The sequence below is a fragment of the Peromyscus leucopus genome, chromosome 16_21, assembly GCF_004664715.2.
Source record: "Peromyscus leucopus breed LL Stock chromosome 16_21, UCI_PerLeu_2.1, whole genome shotgun sequence".
NCBI classification, from domain to species: Eukaryota; Metazoa; Chordata; class Mammalia; order Rodentia; family Cricetidae; genus Peromyscus; species Peromyscus leucopus.
In genome coordinates this window covers 15167164-15185828 of record NC_051084.1, presented here as the reverse complement: position 1 = coordinate 15185828, position 18665 = coordinate 15167164, and the positions used below count along the sequence as shown (strand labels likewise).

The window sequence follows — 18665 nt, the reverse complement described above, 5'->3', positions numbered from 1 at the left end:
TGCCCTGTTCTCATCTCCTCAGCTGGTTACCTGTCCTCGATCTCAAGTAGCTGCTCCACGCATTATGTTCAGAATTTTATAGTTGGTTCAGTGGAGGTGAGAGGTGAGAGTATGTGTACTGTGACATCATGTGTGCACCACACTGTAGTTTGCCCTGGTGTTTTATGCTGACATGTCTATGTGCATGAACAATGTGTGCTGTAATGTGATGTGTAGTTTTATGATAGTGTTAAAACTTGACTATGAATCTGATTTGTTTCTTTGGGGTCTCAAAAATTGCAGAAGTCTTAACATTTTGGACATTACATTCTCAGCCTCTGAGAGCATTTAGGATATTTTGTTTCTCTACATATATGCTGCTACAGTGAACACTTGGTAAATATCCCTGTGGACCTATGTGTGAGTTCCTCTAGGAGTTTCCCCAGAAGTGGGCTTTTTGAGAAGTGGCACCCATACAGCTCTGTAAGATGCTGCCAGTGTACTGTTTCCTGCATCCTTGTCAGCGTTTTGTTATTTATTCCTATAGAGAATATATGCACCATCGGTCAATTGGGCAGAGTCATCTTGCCCGCTTCCCTCCCTTGATTTGGAATGCCAGTGAGGTGGGCATTTTTTCTTCATGCTTGTCCCATCTCTGTGAATTACCTGTCTGTACCCCTTATCCATTTCCTGCTAAGGTGTTTCCACAGTGATGTGCTGATGTCTGTGTGGGTTCTGAATGCTGACCCTCTGCCTCCTTTTCTTCTGTGACCTCTATAAGGTCAGTGTTTATGGGCCAGCTAATCCTCTTCAGCTTCCCAGTAAGCTTTGTGTGAAGGCTGGTTCTCTGGCAGCCTCTCTGCCTCCCTTCCTTGGCATCTGTGCTTGTGGATCTCAGTAAGCACTTGGTGCTGGCAGTAATGGTGAAGGGGCTGTCTGCAGAGCCATCACATTGGCTTCCTTTCCCAGCAGCTCTCCAGGTTTGTATACAGTCAGCTTCTAATCCCATGTGGGATATTGGCATGTTCCAGCCTCTGGTGGCTTCCTCACGTGGCTGGCTGTCTTCCATGCAAGCTGCTTGCCTTCTCTCTGCGGTTTTTAGGCTCTCCCCTGTTGAAGTCGCTTTGCTTTTGACAGCAGCCTAAGTCCTCTTGAATAGGGCCTTTGTTGTGCTGTGCTGAGCTTTTTTTTTTTTTTTTTTTTTTTGTCTGTGACTCACTTCTCCCCTGGGGCTTTTGCTCTTATCACTTAACCATCAAAAGCTACTCACTTTCAGAGTTGATGCCTCAGGCCCAGAGATGGGTTCAGTTTTCTCCCAGCTGCTGGTTTTTACAGGTAAAACCTTCTAAAAGAATCTTGAGTTGATGAGAGTTCAGTGGTTTGTGGTAGTTTGAATGAAATTGGCCCTGTATGGTTGACTATGTGACCCCAGTTAGTAGAACTGTTCAGCCAGGATTAGGAAGTGTGGCCTTATTGGTTGAGATGTGTCACTAGGGTGGACTTTGAGGTTTCAAAAGCCCACAGCATTCTCAAGTAGCTTTCTCTTTGCCTCATACTTGTGGATCACATCACATCTTTGCCATTCACTTTTACTGTAGACCTAAATAAGAGCAGCGGCCAGAAATCATGTCACAACCTGAATGCTGTTCTGCCTTCACATTCCCTCCACCAAACAATTCCATTGCTTTCAAATCCAGCCTTTCTTAAGTTCTCATTATAAGGGCAAACTGCAGATAGATTCTTTGCCAAAATGTAATGGATGGCTTTTTTAGGGTGGGGTGGGGGGATATGAACAAATGCCTACTCAGCCCAGATAGGGTACTGACAGCAGACCAAATTAACAGTTATATCTAAGTCTAGCCTTTAGTGAACCAATTTTTATTGGGATTACTTACTGCAACATGGATGACTCAAAGGCATCTCCATCACTGAATTTCTGACCCCAGAAGGAATGATGACTCATAAAAACTATTTTCCTTCAGTTCCTTGCATAACTTGTAGGCAGCTTGGCTCATCCTCCAGCGGTTGTTGTATAACCTGGGAAAAGGCTTTCCTAAGTTTCAGGAACTTCCCAAGGACTATAAGTTTGCTTAATTCCTAATTTTTTCTTCTTTGCTGTCATGTGATACTGGTATTTCCATTTGATTCTTGATGAAAGCAGGCAACCAAACTGTCTTAGACATGTAATTCTCCTCCTGCCCTTGTCTGGCCTGCATGTATGTGTATTCTGGAACCCCTCTCAGTCATAATTGTAAACGTTACTTAGGCTCCATACAGAGCAAGGGGATTCCCTTTACTGGGCTTGCAACCCAGCTGGTACCTGGGGTGGAGCCTTCAGCTGAGAACCAAGTGGTCACTTAGGAACTAGTCCTTCCCTGGAACCCTATTCTATGACACCTGTCAGGGATCTCTTCCCACAGGTGAGGAGCACTTTAAACTCAGCTGTTAGCTGCCCCTTTCCATGACATCCCTAATGACCTTCTTTCCTTTAAGCCCCATCCTCTACAAGTTCCACTACCTCCCAGTACTGCCCAGGCTGGCATCCAGGCTTTTATCACATGGCCTTTGGGCAGCACTGAAGGTCCAAACCATAACCACTGTCTTTCCAGAAAACTGATATTCAAAGCATTGAGTGTGGATTTGTAACCAGCAGGGCTGATGTTGTCTGCTCTCTTTGTGTTGCACAGTGGATGAGCCTTCGCATACAGATAGTATGTTAGGACCCATCAGGTGTAAATCACAGTTTTAGGTTCTTACTTGGCAGGGGTGGGGGACACCAATCTAAATAAGTATGTTAATTACCGGAGCTGAGGCTGCTTAGTGGTAGTGCATCTGGCTGCTAAGTATGTGCAAGGTCTTGGACTGGGCCCCAGTGCAGTAGAAATGTACTTCATTGCTATGTTCCTTTTTGAAAATGAGTAGAACTCTGTTAGTTTCTGTCATAAACCATCTGACAGGACTAGGTGTGGAGGGTAGTGGTAGAGTATTACCCAGTGTGTAAGCGCTGGTCCTGTCTCCAGCACCAGCAAGATTAAACATCTTAACCAGTTCTCTCTCACAGTACATGCCATCTTTGAGGAGAAACTTGTTTCTATGCCTTAGACTTGGTCCATGGTGCTGATTTGTCTTTTGGGTTCAGCTGGCTGAGGATGAGTGAGTCTGTCTGTTTCTGGTATCCCAGCCGTTCCTTTCTTCTTTCTGTCTTGGCTGCCTCGTTTCTAGTATGGGATGTTTATTGTTGCTTCTTGCATTCATGGAACAGGTCTTGTTCTAGAGTGAGGAAGGCGGTTTGTTGCATCACTCTTCTGGTGATGCACTTGCAGGTCAGGCTGGAGAAGAGCAGGGGAGTGCTTTCTGCCCTGTTGCAGGCCTTGTCCCCTGAAGCAGACAGCTTCCATTTCATTAAGCAGAATTGCTTGGGTGGCTTTCCAAGCCCTTCCCCTCCCATTGAAAACATTTTTTTCTCTTTCAAACCTTAAGGTGAATCTTAGAACATAGCTAAGCACTTTTTAAGACCACAGAGTTAACAATAAACAGGTCTTGCAACACATTTGCTTTTTTGTTTTACCTTCATTCCTTTTGTTCTTAATGTCAGCTGGATTTATAATAGGGTCAGGGGAGCAGATACTGGGCCACTTGACAATTAGAAACTTGATACATCATTCATAAATTGTTGGAATGGAAATGTCATATAGAGAAAGCACTTTGCACAAGAAACAAGAGTTTCCTAGGTGGTAACTCCTTCATGACTTGAGGTCTCTGGTTTCCCAGACCTGTACCCTGGCAATGACACCGGGCTTAGGTGACACCACATCTGTCAAAATTGCATTGGTTCCATTTTAGCATCTTAAGGACAACTGATCTGAGAAAAATGAAAATTATAAGGCATTTGCCGATCTATGAGTAATTTTTGCCACTTTCAAGCTATATGACAGTCAGTGATGAATCAGCAGGACACATTTGCCAGGGTTTTCCTGAACCATAGTCATCCTCATATAGTAGCTTTGCTTTTTGAGGTCTCAAGAAGATTGGCTGGTCTGTTTTCCATGCTTCTTTCTGTAAAAGTGTTTGAGAGATGTTTTGAGCTTGGTGGGTCACAGTGTGGCTCTTGCTGTTACTCAGGCCTGTGCTTGTGACCTTTATAAAAGCAGCAATTGGTAACAATAGTTTAAGATGGAAGGCTTGTGATTGTGTGTTTGTACACACACACCTGAAGTACAGACTTTCCCCTTCTTGAGATACTGAGGAGAGACTCCAGGAAAGCTGGTCTCTGGGCTGACTTCTCCAGGAGCACTGCATTTGAGCAGCCCAAAAGCCTACCACATAGTTTATTAGTGGGCAACTTTGTAGTCCTTGTGATACTGCTAATGAAACTCAGATGGCCTGCAGCCTGTTGGGAGTGGGAGGACTGAGAATCCCTGCTGTGCTGGTAGCTTTATGTCAACTTGATACAAGCTAGAGTGGTCTGGGAAGACAGAACTTCAGTTGAAAAAATGCCACCACTAGGTTGATTGTGGGCAAGGCTGTGGTGCATTATTTTGATCGACGATTGATGTGGGAGAGCCCTTTTCTCTATGGGCAGGGCCTCTGCTAAGCTGATGATCCTGGATACTACAAGAAGGCATGCTGATCAAGCCAGGAGGAGAAAGTCAGCAGGGAGAACTCTCAGTGGCCTCTGCATCAGTTCTTGCCTGCAGGTTCCTGCCTTGTTTGAGTTCCTGCCCTCACCTCCAACAGAGTATGACCTGAGAGTTGTAAACCATTTACTCCTCAAGTTTTTTTGGCTATGATGTTTTATGACACCAATAGAAAACTGAACTAAGACACTGCTCTGGAAAGTGCTGGTGTCTTTTGTCTCTCTGACTCCTGGTATTGCTGTTGCTTTGAAAATTGTCCAGGGACATATGGGAAGAAGGGAGACCTTGTCTGTATGTATTGTGCCCTGTTGAAGTTCTCAATTACTGGTGTGACTCTCTCTCTGTATCCATGTGCTAGTCTGTGATATGGTAAAGACAAGCCAAGAGCCTGCCTCTTCTCAGACTAAAGTCCTGGGGAAGCCCGGCATTCCATCAGAAAAGTATAGTAGGTGTTGTCTGTGGTGTGTGCACGTGCATCGTTTTCTTCATCTCCTTAAATAGACTGCATCAGTGTTCCTGATTTCTTCTTGCTCTAGGCTGCAGTACATCCTGGCATGGTGCTGTTGCCCATTTCACCTTTATTTATAAACTTGTAGCCCTCCTAGAATTTTTATATTAATTATTATAATAAAAAAAATATGGCCATAGAGCATTGGGGGAGGGGTGTTCACAGATCTCTCTAAGAGAGTGTTCTTTCATTGTGTCCAGAATTCATAGTACTACAAATGAGAGGGCTGTTGCCATGTAACCTGGACTACCATTACTGCTGCTCATAAAGTTTCGACTTTCCCCAAAAACTGTATGTGTTTTTACTAGCTTTACTTTAAAATTTTTATGCCATGTATTCATTATTGTTCTATTCTAACTGTTGCCTGATTTTACTCCTAGTAAGTTATTTAGCTTATTTTTATAGAGACATTCTTTGTAGCTTGGAGGGGAAAATTACTTTTTAAACTGTAATGTGTGGGTATGTATACTTGAGTGAGGGTGTTGTCAGATCCCCTGGAGTTCCACATGGTTCTGAGTGGCCTGAAGTGGTGCTGGGGACTGAACTCTTTCTCTAGAAGAGCAGCAAGTGCTCTTAACTGCTAAGTGATCACTCCAGCCCAGAGACATTATTTTAATTTTTCAAATATTATTTGGAGTTTTAAAACTTACTTGAAAAAATAATTTTTACATCAGTCCAAAACAGAAGGATAAGAGCCCTGGCTATGTATTCAGATTCTGTTTCAAAGCAATTAAAAAAATTTTAAACTTAATTGCATAGTGAATCAGAGAATCAGTGTAATGTACCAGGTACTGTGAGAGCCTGCTGCTGTGCACTGGCTGCTTTGTGGTTCTGTCGATATACTTTAATATGGTATGTATTTAAGAACTGTAGTGACATTTAATGTGTGGGTGCCACAGTATGCGTGTGATGGTCAGAGGTCAGAGGACATCTGTGGGAGTCTGTTCTCTCCTTCCACAGTGTTGGGTCCCTGGGATTAAACTCAGGTCATTAGAGTTGGAAGTAAGTGCCTTTACCTGTTGAGCCATTGCACTTTTTTTTTTTTTTTTTTTTTTTTTTTTTTTAAGTTTTTTGAGACAGGGTTTCTCTGTGTAGTTTTGGCTGTCTTGGATCTCGCTCTATAGACCAGGTTGGCCTTGAACTCACAGAGATCCGCCTGCCGCCGCTGCCGCCACCGCCACTACCACCAGCTTGCCATTGCACATTTTTGAGGAGCCAGTCGAGATGCATGCCAGGTTAGAATGATGGCTTCCTGAGGAACTGGGTGTTTGGCATTGCAGTCACCCTCCTTGTCTGGAAAGTGCTCTGTATTTAGCTTATTAATTTTGCTGCCTCAGTCTTTCTTTCTGTTAGTGTTTGCTTGGTGTATCTTCTGCTATTCCTTTACTTCCACCCTTTGTGTGAACTTTTGTTTTAGGTGTGTTACATGGTTATGTGGTGATGTAATCCAGTCCAATAATCTGCCTTTTGGCAAAATAATCCTGCCTGCTAACATTTTCAACTATTGAAATCCTTGGCTTTATTTCTTCTATCTTGTCTTGTTTTTGTTAGGATTATTTGAGTTTTTCCCTCAATGTCTGCATCTCCTTGTTTTCTTTTCTTGTTCCTTCACTCTACTTCTGATGCCTTTCTTTTTCTGAGTTTATTTTATTTCCTCCCTAGGGTGTTAAAAGTTGACCTCTGCTTCTCTGCCTCAGTGATTAGCTCCCATTAAAGTGTGCTTGGATATGTTTGGTGCAGACTTGAAAGTAATGAAAGCCTTTCTCTTCTGACAGTAGAAGGACCTCAGAATGACTCTGTTCTTACATCCTTGTCCACGTGTGTTTGTAGACTGTGTCCTGCTTTGTTGGAAGAAGGCTAGTCTCAGCATTAGACATTATTCCTACTGTCTTTACCACCAGTGTTTTCTTCTCTGTTTGTATCCCTGGACCATGATGACCTTTCCCATTTCTCTTTGTAGCTCAGAACATTTTTTTGAGGTCATTTTCTTTTTTCTGAAGTTTGTCCTTCAAAGTTTTGTAGTTCAGGTTTGTTTTGGGGAAAAATCTCTTGCGATTTCTTTTGTATTTGCTGAAAATATTTTTGGTGAGCTTTTAGTTCTGGGGTTACAGTGGTTCCTCTGTTCCCTTGAAAGCACACATTGCCTTACCTCTGATATCCATTTAAAAAAAAAAAAGTGTGTGTGTGTGTGTGTGTGTGTGTGTGTGTGTGTGTGTGTGCAGTGCATATGTATGCAAGTTCGTGTGTGTGGATGTGGGCAAGCATACTACAGTGTACATGTAGAGGCTTAAGTGTCATTTTTCATCTTCCACCTTGTTTGAGACAAGGTGTCTTTTTTTCTTTCTGATGTGTGTGGGGCTGGCCCATGGTTTTAGAGATTCTTTGTACAAATGCTGGGATTACTGATGTACTATTGCATGAAAGATATTTCTTGAGAGGTACAATACATACATCTACTCACTCCAGATAGGGAGTCCACAGTGGACCAAAGTGCAGATGCCATCAAAGTCCAACTCGGTGAACCAGTGAGTTTTATTGAGGTCACTTACAGGAATATGGGTTACTTATAGGAACAGAAATGACCCAAAGACATTTGTATCACCAAAGCCCACTCCACCACGGTGACAGCTCACCAAACTGGAAACCTGAAGCATACTGCACAGCCTGCAGGTGCTCAACAGGATGGGAGTATTGTTTCCAGATTGTTCAGTTGGGCTGAGCCCCTTCTAGGCAGTTCTATTTCTTCTAGATAGTACAGCTAGTTCTTGCTTCTTCCAAGTGGCTGGGCTGGTTTCAGAATTGTCTTTGCAGCTTGGCTTTCTGAGAGTGACTCTCAGCATTCTTAATGTTTTTATACTCTTGGGCAAAAAGGGGGCCTAGTGAGTCTGGTCAGTTTCAGGGACTTCCTGAAGCTATTTTGAATTGTTTGCTTCCTGTCTTAATGGGCTTCTCTGCAGAACGAAGTGTTTTAGTCTCTACCCCCCAAAACATTCTGTCTTTTCACCTCCAGGTAAGCTTCACATTCTAGAATATCCTGTGTCTCTTTTTCCCTTTATATCCTATGTCTTAAGAAGTTGCCCCTCAAGCTGGAAGGCCAACTTGGAGGGAACTGCTGCATAGCACCCGTGTCCCACTGTATATGGATTATGGAGATTCAGACAGGTCTGGGGACTTTGCATAGTAAGTGTTTTATCAGTTGAGCTACCTCCCCAGTCCTGACCTTTGATGCTGAGAGTCCAGCTTTCGATGGGATGTCTTTTGTAGATACTGTCTTTTACTCTGACACTTTGGAACACTCTCTGGTTTTTGTATACCAACCATGGTCAGATTGTGATGTGTGTGTAGGTCTGTATTTGTTCTAATCTGAAGGTTGTTTCCTCATTTCTGGAAAAGTCTCAGCTTTACCTTTTGAAACACTTTTTTTTCTGGGGTTCCTTCATGGAGCCCTCATTGAAAGAAAGTTGGAATTTCTCTTTCTAGCTACTCTCATTTATCTTTTTTCCTTTGCTTTGTTTTTGTTTAGTGCTTCTTTTTTCTCATGTTTCCACGTACTCTTGAAACTTAGTTTGTTTATTTTTAAAATGATTTTTTTTATTAAAAATTATGTGTCTGTGGTGGGCATGTGCACATGAGTACAGGTGTCTGTGAAGTTCAGAAGAGGATATTGGATTTCTTAGAGCCATATGTAATAGTGAGCTATTCTACATGAGTGCTGGGAACTGAACTAGGTCCTCTGCAAGAGCAGCCAGTGTTCTTAACTGCCAAGCTATCTCTCCAGTCTTTATGGTTTTCATTTTTATTAGGTTTGTTAAAAAGATTTTTGTGTGTACATGTGTATGTACCTGTTTGTGTATGTGTGTGTTCATATATGTGTAGAGACCAGAAGTTGCTATTAGGTGTCTTCCTCAATTGTTCTTTATGGTTATGTTTTATTTTTATGTGGGTGCTTAGTATTGAGCTCAGGTGCTTATACTTTCATAGCAAGTACTTTACAGACTGAGATATCTCCCCAACCCAGGTTCTATTTTTTTTTCTTTGCCTGGTGGTTCATAAAAGTAGCTCTAGCTTCTTGGTCATGTTTTACTACTGGGCATAGTGGTGCACACCTTTAATCCCAGCACTCAGGAGGCAGAGGCAGGTTGGTCTCTGTGAATTCCAGGCCATCCTGATCTGAGTTTCTAGTTCCAAGCCACTCAGGACTACATAGTGAGACCCTGTTTTAAAAAATAAAACAAAGCAAACAAACTCAAAACCCAAAAATAACAATGTCTTTTACTTAGCATATCTGTTTTCTGTTCTGCAGTTGATATCTCTAATGTCTGAAAACTATTGGTTCTGGCTCTGTCCTTATGCCGGTTATTATTTGTGCAGTCTTGATTTTTTCATGCACCATACAGTGGTCTGTGATACAAACCTACATTTGTTAGGACTGTGTCTGTGCTTCTTGGAAGACCTGGTTGATTTTTAATGCTCAGGAAGACTGGAAAGTGTCCCTTTCTGGGTCTATTGTATACTGTATATTAAGTTGTTGGGGTGTGAGTGTTTCAGGCTTGCTGACTGCATGGGTTCGTGCCAGGCTTGAAAGTGTGTTCTTTTCTGGTTCTCAGCATGTCCTGTGACTGCATCTGTGTCTGCCTGGCTTTTCTTCTGTCTCTCCACATGAAAGCACTGTAATAGAAGCTCTCAGCTTCTGGAACCTGTCATGGTCTGTACTCACCTCCCACTTTTGACTTGATCATTTCCTACAAGCTCACTGCAATTTTAAAATGAAGTCTTATGACTAAAAAATGTGGGCAGAAGGAAATAGGAGAGGCACTGCAGCTTTTAGGTTCACGTGGCTGTGTGTGCCTGTGTCAGAAGGTTGTACATGGAATTTGTCTAGCCTTCCAGTGCTGTCTTGAGACCCAAGGCCTTGGCATGCGAGGTAGTGCTCTGCCACTGAATTACACCCCAGCTGTTATCTAGCCTTTCTTCTGTGTGTCTATGGTTCTGTGGAAGACAGGCATGTGCATGTCATGGAGCACATGTATGCATGTGAATGTGAGCATGTACGTGCCATGGCACACATATGGAGGTCATGGGATAACTTCAGGTGTTGAGATTCAGCTTCCTCTTTCTGAGACAGGGTCTCTTGTCTGCTGCTGTGGTTTCCAGGTTAGTTGGCCTGTGAGGGACTCTAGGGATTCCCTTGTCCTCACTTCCCATTTTGCTGTAGGAGCACTGAGATGGTACATCTACCTTTATTCAGGTTCTGGGAATTTGAACCCAGCTTCTGATGTGTGTGTGTCAAGCACTTTTATCTAGGGAGCCTTCTTTCAAACCTGTTGTCTGGCCTGTTTTATTGCTTAGCAGTATGAAGGACCTGGGAGTTTCCATAATATATAGCACCTCCAGAAACTAAAGGGCCACAGTTTCTAGCTCCCACTGGACACTTGAATTGGCAGTTGTTCAGAACAGTGTGTTAAATCCTGTTTTACTGGGGTTATTGCCTGGTTGGTTGTTCAGATGATGGGATTGTGATAGAGCGGGTTCTTCCTGCCTGGCCTAGCTGATGTTACATGCCACTTACTGTCTTAGTTACTCTTCTGTTGTGGTAATAAAACACCATGACCAAACAACTTATAAAAGGAGGGGTTTATTTGGGCTTACGGTTCTAGAGGAATAAGAGTTCATCACTGCAGGAAGCATGGAAATAAGCAAGCAGGCATGGTGATTGAGCCTCGTCTGAATCATCATGAGAGCTCACATCTTAATCCACAAACAGGAAGCAGAGAACACACTAGGAATGACATGGAATCATTTGAAACCTTAAAGCCCACACCAGTGACACCCCTTCTTCAGCAAGGCCATGCTTCCTAATCCTTCCCAAACAGTTTCATCCAGTACTGGGGACCAAGTAAACATACTAGCTAATGAGACATTCTCATTCAAATAAGTATATTCCACTGTCTGGCTCTCATAGGCCCAAGGCCATATCATAATATAAAATGCATTTAGTCCAACTTCAGAAGTTTCTCAAAGTTTTAGTCTCAACACTGTTTAAAAGTCCAAAGTTCAAAACCTCTTCTGAGAGTCAAAGCAATCTCTTAACTGTAACACCTTATAAAATCAAAAAGGAAATTATATACTTATAATAGCATACAGTGTCACAGAATATATATTACCATTCCAGAATGGAGGAATAAAGGAAATGCTGGACCAAAGCAAGACTGAAACCCAGCAGGGCAACTCCAAATCCCGTAGCTCCGTGTCTGATGTCAAAGAGCTCAGATGGTTCTTCCTTCCCGCTTTGCTGCCTACAATACACTTCTCACTCTGGGGCGGTCCCATTCCCTTTCTGCAGTTCTTGTTGGCAGGTGTTTCATGGCTATATCATTTCCAGTATCTTGGGACCTCCAATGCAGTCCAGGCTTCACTTTCATAGTTTCACAGGATAGCTTCTCGGGGCCTCCATGCAGGGATTCTACTGCCACATGCCTAACCTCAGCAGCTCTCTGTAACCACAGAGGAAGATTCCATGATCCCTTTACTGGTGTCTCCTTCGTGGCATGAAAGCTAGCACCACATGGATGATGACTACCAATTTGAGTGAGCCTTGGCCCTCTAGAATCACACTTGCAGCAGCTTTGATTTGCCATTCCTTTTCAGGAGCCAAACATTCCTTAGGCCTTTTTCTTTTACACCCAGAAGCTTATCTGAGTGGAGTCTTGCCCTGAGAATACCCTTCCCTTTATTCCAGTGTGATTCAGGATTTTTCTTAATTTTCTAACCTCTTTCAGCACAAGCATTGGTTCCAACATTAAATTTCCTGGTTGCTCTTTTTCTCTTCAAACTGTGCATTTTTATTTCTTTTTGCCTTGATTGCTCTTTTCTCATTGTAGACCTGCATAAAGTGGTTATATATATGATATTATATAATAAGCATGAGACAGTTGATTATGGGCTGCCTTGAAATCTCCTCTACTAAAGAAATTAGCCCATTAACTTTTCAGTTTAGCCTCAGCCAAGTTCTTAGGATGAGAGTAGAAAGCAGCCACATTCTTGCCCAAAATATCACAAGAATGTTCTCTAGCCTTGTTGCTAATGTTGTTCCCCTATGAAACCTCTTGAGCTGGGCTTCCATAATCCTTGTTGCACTCAGCACTGTCTTCCAAGCTCCTACTAGGATAACTCATTAAGGTCTGCTTATGATGTTCAACCATTTTTCTATCCCAAAGTTTTGAAATTTTGCACTTTGAGCCTTCCACATCCTCCAAACCCACATGGCCAAATCTGTCACTGCAAATAGTCCACTCCCTGGTATCAACTTCTGTCTTAGTTACTTTTCTGTTGCTATGATAAAACACCATGAACAAGGCAACTTACAAAAGGTATTTGGGTCTTATAGGCCAGGAGGGATAAGAGTCTGTCACCATCAAGGTTGGGAGCATAGCAGCAGCAGGCAGACAGGCATGGCAAAGGAGCCCCAACTAAGAGTTTACATCTCAACCCACAAACAGGAAGTAGAGAGCACACTGGGAATGGCACAAGTCTTTTGAAACCTCAAAGCCTGCTCCCAGTGACATACTTCCTCCAACAAGGCCACACCTCCTAATCCTTCCCAGATAGTTCTATCAAATGGGGACCAGGTATTCAAACATAGGAGCCTGTGAACAATTCCCGTTCAGACCACCATGCATTCCTTGGATAAGAGCTATGAATAGACTTTAGATGGCTTCACTGAACCTCTAGAACACAGTACACGTATAAACTGAGAAGTTGCCTGAATATAAACACAGGCTTGGTACTACAAAGGCTAAAACATTGGTAAATAGGGTTGTGAGGTTTCCCATGAGACTCTTCTGCCTGTGGTTCTGTACACAGAAGGTAGTGTCACAATGTTATTGATAAAGTTTCCCCTGATGTTATGGCCTTCTGCAGATAAAAACCATTAAACATGTCTTCCACATTGTAATTGTTCTACCTGTATGCTATAGTTGGTCATCTGAGATGTAAATATGTCCTTCAGAGTAGGGCATGAATTCAAGGTGAAATACTATGTGGATAGCCCAGAATGTCAACACTGTATTCTTTTTCATTTCAGTCTAATGCTGATGTCCCTGTACAATGTGAGCATCAATTCAAAAGGCTTGAAATACATCAGTGAGAGTCCTGGATTTATCCCTTTGCTGCGATGGCTTTTAAGTGGTAAGGAGTGTTCAGCTATGTTCCTATACAGTCATATGCTCTACCTCCACAGCTGGAGGAGGTGTTAGTGTATTAGAAATCAGGAGCCATTATCTTACAGTGTTTACTATTTAAAATGGCTTTGCTTTTTTGTTGGAGTGGCTTCTAGAGATGGAAGAGGAATACTCTTCATGGTGGCAACTTTCAAGCCTTGGTACCCTCAGACATTGGATTCTCAGAGCCTGTCCCTGCTTTGTGACTTCCTACTCTAGAAAGCCAGTTGGCATGTTAGTGGTTCCTAGTTATCTTTCTCACCTGTTAGTTTTAGTTTTAATTGTGACCTTTGACACAAAGATCATTTTATGAAACAGCACCAACCTGTTCCTTCTCTAAAAACAGAATAGTAGATATGTGGTGGACATGGAACAAAGAGTCCAGAAGTCTGGGCAAAATGAAATGGGAGACACATGAAGTTGCATATGGATGTAACTTCAGAGTTGTAAATAAAATAAAACTTTCCATATTGCTTCCTTTCTTGTTTACCTTTACCACTAATTTAGCCTAAAATCTTGTCCCAATTTCTTCATTATCGTAAAGCCTAAAAAGTATACATGTCATTCAAATATTCAAATGACAAAAAATGGAATTTTTGTTTTTTCGCAATTCAAATTAATGTTTTTGAACTTCAGTTACTTTTGATATGAATGTATTTTTTTCTAACATTTCTATTGAAATCCAATAATTGTATATATCTTAAATGAAAACTTGATCATTTGAGTATAAATATCTACCTTACCATAGTCAAGGTAACAAAAGCATCATCCTACAAGGCACGTTCCCCTCTCTCCCACATGCCCCTCACTTTCCAGAGAGTTTCTTTTCTACATTGTAGTTTAGTTTCTATTTTTTTTTCTCGAGACAGGATTTCTCTCTGTAATAGCCCTGACTGTCCAGGAACTCACTTCATAGACCAGGCTGGCCTTGAACTCACAGAGATCCACTTGCCTCTGCCTCCCGAGTGCTGGGATTAAAGACGTGCACCACCACCACCCAGTTTAGTTTCTATTTTCTATAGTGATTATTGTATCTTACTAGTTCACTGCTTCCTGTTACACACTGTTCAGTTACTTAGATGAACCTTTTGGGTTGTTTATTCAGCTTTGTCATGTTACAGACATAGATGCTGGAGTCTTCTTTGTGCAGGGAGATGTGCTGGCATTTCTTTTGGGTGGATCCTAGGCACAGAATGGCTGGGTCAGATGGAAGAGGCATATTCATGTTTTTAAACTGTCAACTGCTCTGCCATTCACATCCCCACCAGAGGTATAGTATCAGCTGCTTGTCCTCACAGTTCTTGGTCTGCTCATACTGTTTAGGTTTAGATATTCCAATAGGGATGTCTTGGTACCTCATTGTTTCATTATTACTAACAGTGTTTGAATGAAACAAAGAAATAAAATGGAGGGAGGCTGGAGAGATGGCTCAGAGCACTGACTGCTTGCTCTTCCAAAGGTCCTGAGTTCAATTCCTAGCAACCACATGGTGGTTCACAACCATCTATAATGAGGTCTGGTACCCTTTTCTGGCCTGCAAGGATACATGCAGGCAGGCTACTGTATAAATAATAAATAAATAAATCTTTAAAAAAAAAATAAAAAGGAGGACATAACTGCTCCCAGGTATGGTAGAGGCAAAGATTTATTGTAGGTAAGAGGAAGAGCATCGCCAGAGGCAGAGACATCTGGGAGAGCCCAGAATGAACATGACCTTGAGCTGGGCCATGTGAGGAGATGCGGGAAGGGAGAGCCAGGAGACCAAGAGACCAAAGGCCAAAAGAATGAAAAAAAGAAAAAGGCTAGCGCAGCCAAAATGGCTGGATTGTATAGGGAAGAGCAGCTGAGGGTAGGGTAGGGTAGAGTGCAGGGCATATCAGCCAGGACCCTGTAATAGGTAGGGACTGAGGGATGCCGGGGAAACCTGGTGGCCAGGGTCTACTTTGATATGTTAAATAGGAACCTCAGCCATTTGTTCCAGGTTTAAGGCCTAATAGTACTGAACATCTTTTCATGTGCTTCGAATCAATCTTGATGGTGTTGTCATCTTAAGAATCATAAATCCTCAAGGGCTGGAGATGGCTCAGCGGTTAAGAGCACTGGCTGCTTTTCCAGAGGACCTGGATTCAGTTCCCAGCATCCACATGGCAGCTCACATCTGTCTGTAGGTCCATTTTCTGGGGATCCAACATCCTCACACAGACATGCAGCCAGGCAAAATACCAGTGTTTGTAAAATAAAAATAAATAAATCATTAAAAATTATTTTTTAAAAAGAAGCATAAATCCTCTAACTAGATTCTTTTTTTTCCAAGTTGTTTTGGCTGTTTCTAAGGACATTACCATGAATTTGAGAATAAATGTGTCACTTAATACTAAAAAGAAACCCTTTTAGAAATTTTATTGGGAGTCTGTTGAATCAGTAGTTTATTTAGGGGAGATTTGACTTATTAGCAATATTAAACCTTCTAAGCCAGTAGCCCGGATGTGTAGGGAATTCTCCTGTATCTGTATGTCCTAGGGACAGGGTAAACTGACCTCCTTGGCTTCTGGCTATCATTTGAGGGATGTGTGTAGAGTGAACATCCTTACAGTAGGTGTAGAGGTATTCTTTCCCTCCAGAGCAGAATGTGTTTGGCACCTTTGTAATGAAGATATTTACCTCCAGGGCACAGGCCAGGCATGCTACTATCCATGTGAAGAGATGTGGATTCTCTGAGCCTGGGGTCCCTGTACTGAGATGCAGTCTATGTCATGTGCATAGTCTGTAGCATTGGATCGTGAACCAGCACAAACGTGGTTAACTGACTGTAGCTATGACTTAAGAAGTTTTGTCTCAGACAGCAGTGTATTGTCTGTCAGCATCCTTCAAAATGTAGCATATAGCTTGTCAACCTACAAGTAGGGTCAAACCCTATGCTTCCACAGCTTAAGGACTAGTTAGGGAGCTTTAGATCCACATGCCCCAGGCCTGGATACTCAACTAAACAGCTTTTTTTCTGTTGAGAATACATCATGAAACCAGGTGATTCTTGGCCTTAGTATCTGTGTGCAGGTCCACAGTACTAGCCTATAGGGCTAGGGGAGATGGTTAGGGAGAAGAGAATTGAAGAGGAAGTCCCAACTGAGCAGCAGCTGCTGCTGCTCTACACAGACCACATATGTACTGATTTATTGTTGTCAGTCTCCTGTAAGGCAAGGCATTACTGCCTGCTTCTCAGGTGAGGAGGCCAAGTGCCTTGCTGGAGGTTGGCAGCTGTGTGGCAGTGGAGCTGGGTTTGAACCCTGATTGCCTGCTGCATAGCCCTGTTTGCCTGCTGCATGGCCCTGTCCCTTACCCTAGCTGCTCTGCAGGTACTAGTCCGTTCTGGAGATGGCCTGCTTTAGTAGCCATTGGAACTGGCTTTGCTTGGTTTTGCAGAGACGTTTGCTCTCAATCAGTATGCCTGGCTCTGTTTAATCCAGTTTGCACCAGTGACCCTCCAGCAGCCTTTGTGATTTGTTTGCTTGTTCATGAAGGAAGTGATGAAGCTAAGTGTTCTCTGATGCCCTAGCTGTGCTAATCCAGAGTGTTGGTGGGGTGAGTGAGAATCTCAGCACTTCAGCTGAGTTTATGCTTCTCTCTTGGGTGTTCTCTGATGCCGGTAGACTTCCTGCCTTGACTTTGGGTCATGGACAAAATGGGGTGGTTCCCAAGGTATCTTAATGTACCACTTTGCTACTGGGGCTTCCCAGGATTTCTTGTCCTTGAAGACAGTTCCTGTTCTTTGAACATAGCAAGCACACCCAGATCCTGGGATCTATTGCAAGCTCATCTCACTTGATAGCTTTCAAACAAAACATGCTGGACTCAAGTCCCAGATACTTAACCTCTGAGTTATGTGTGTTCTATTCTATGTCACTTTAATTTTAAATGCTTTATAATTTAATGTGTGTTGTAAGTTTGTTTTTGTTGCTGCCAGTGCTGCAACCTGGGGCTGCAGGTGTACTCAGCAAGTCTGCTGCTGAGCTTCTTCCCCCAGCCCTGCCCTGAAGTTTAGAAAGCTGAGAATGTGTATTATCATGAAGTAGGGAAACAGGAACACACTGGCTGCCTGGGAAACTGCACTGCTTGTGTATGGTGAGTGTGCTGTTGCTCTCAGGGCCTGACCCTGTGACTTTGGGCCTGGAAAGAATTTGAAGACTGGCTGCCTATACTCTTTTGCCATTAAGTAGATCCAATTTGTGAAAATGTACTCGATTTTGAGATTCTAATAATTTTTGAAAGGTCTGAAGCAAAGAGCTTGCTAACTCAGAAATCAGTTCCTGCAATTATCATATAATCCCATTACGGCGCTTGACGAGTTTAAAGAGAACAGCTTTAGACTCACCACGCAGATGTGAATTGAAGCTTTTGTACTGGTTAACTGGTCTAATCTGCTAGAACTTCACTGCTCTGATCTGTGCGGTGGGGTCCGCCTCAGCGTCTTTCCCCAATACAGCAGGTGGCGGCTCCCCCTCCCATGTCTCATCTAAGTGCCTGTGGAAACTGGTTTCCTTTTACTTTGCTTGACTTAGGCAAGTTACTCCTGAGGTGTCAGACCCTCTGCTTCAGAGAACAGTTGTTGCTGTGCTTATCTCTGGGAAGCTCATCTCGTTCCCTCTAACCTTTGCTGGATTTCGTTTCTGTTCATTTGTTCACCTACGTGGCTGTCTTTTTCCCAGGCTGGGTCCAGATTCTTCACATTCCTCTTAAACCGCAGAACTGGCACAGAACTCTAGCAAATAGCTGATGAGGACAATGTGTGTTTGGGTGGTGACCGCGTGTTATGTAACTGCTAATGCGGACTAGTGTTAGAGTCCCACTTGCAGCTGTGCTGCTGCACTCCCTGCCCCAGCGTACAGTGGCCTTCACACATGGGCACATGGCCTTCACACCCCGTCTCACGGCTACTTCTCTGAGTGATCTGAAGCATGGCAAGCTTTACAGACCGCGTCTTTAGCTCAGACCTTCCTTCCTCCAGAGCTCCAGTCTCAGAGTCAGCTGTTTGATGAATCCACATGCACATCGAATGGACATTCACATCCAGTGTTCACACCAGACTCCCAGTCTTGTCCACACCAGCTCTACCCACAGTCTTCCCAGTCCCACCGAATTGCAACTTTCCTTCTCAACTTATCAGGCTGTCTAAAACTTCCCAGAAACTCTTGATTTCTTTCTAATCTGTCACACCAAGATCTAGTTTGTTTGGAGTCCTAATGACTGTGCTTTCAAATTGTACCTGGGATTAGAGTAATAGCTACCACTTCCTCCCTGTTCTGAGCCACCATCATCTCATGTGAG

General features: G+C 43.0%; 1 protein-coding gene across 1 annotated transcript in view; it reads left to right on the top strand.

The window, feature by feature from the left end:
- The window catches only part of LOC114686650 (heat shock transcription factor 2 binding protein), a 90014-nt gene that overhangs the window by 31801 nt on the left and 39548 nt on the right, over positions 1-18665 (top strand). The window contains 1 exon segment of the mRNA XM_028861287.2: positions 13208-13311. Coding sequence (XP_028717120.1) covers positions 13208-13311 — 104 coding nt within the window.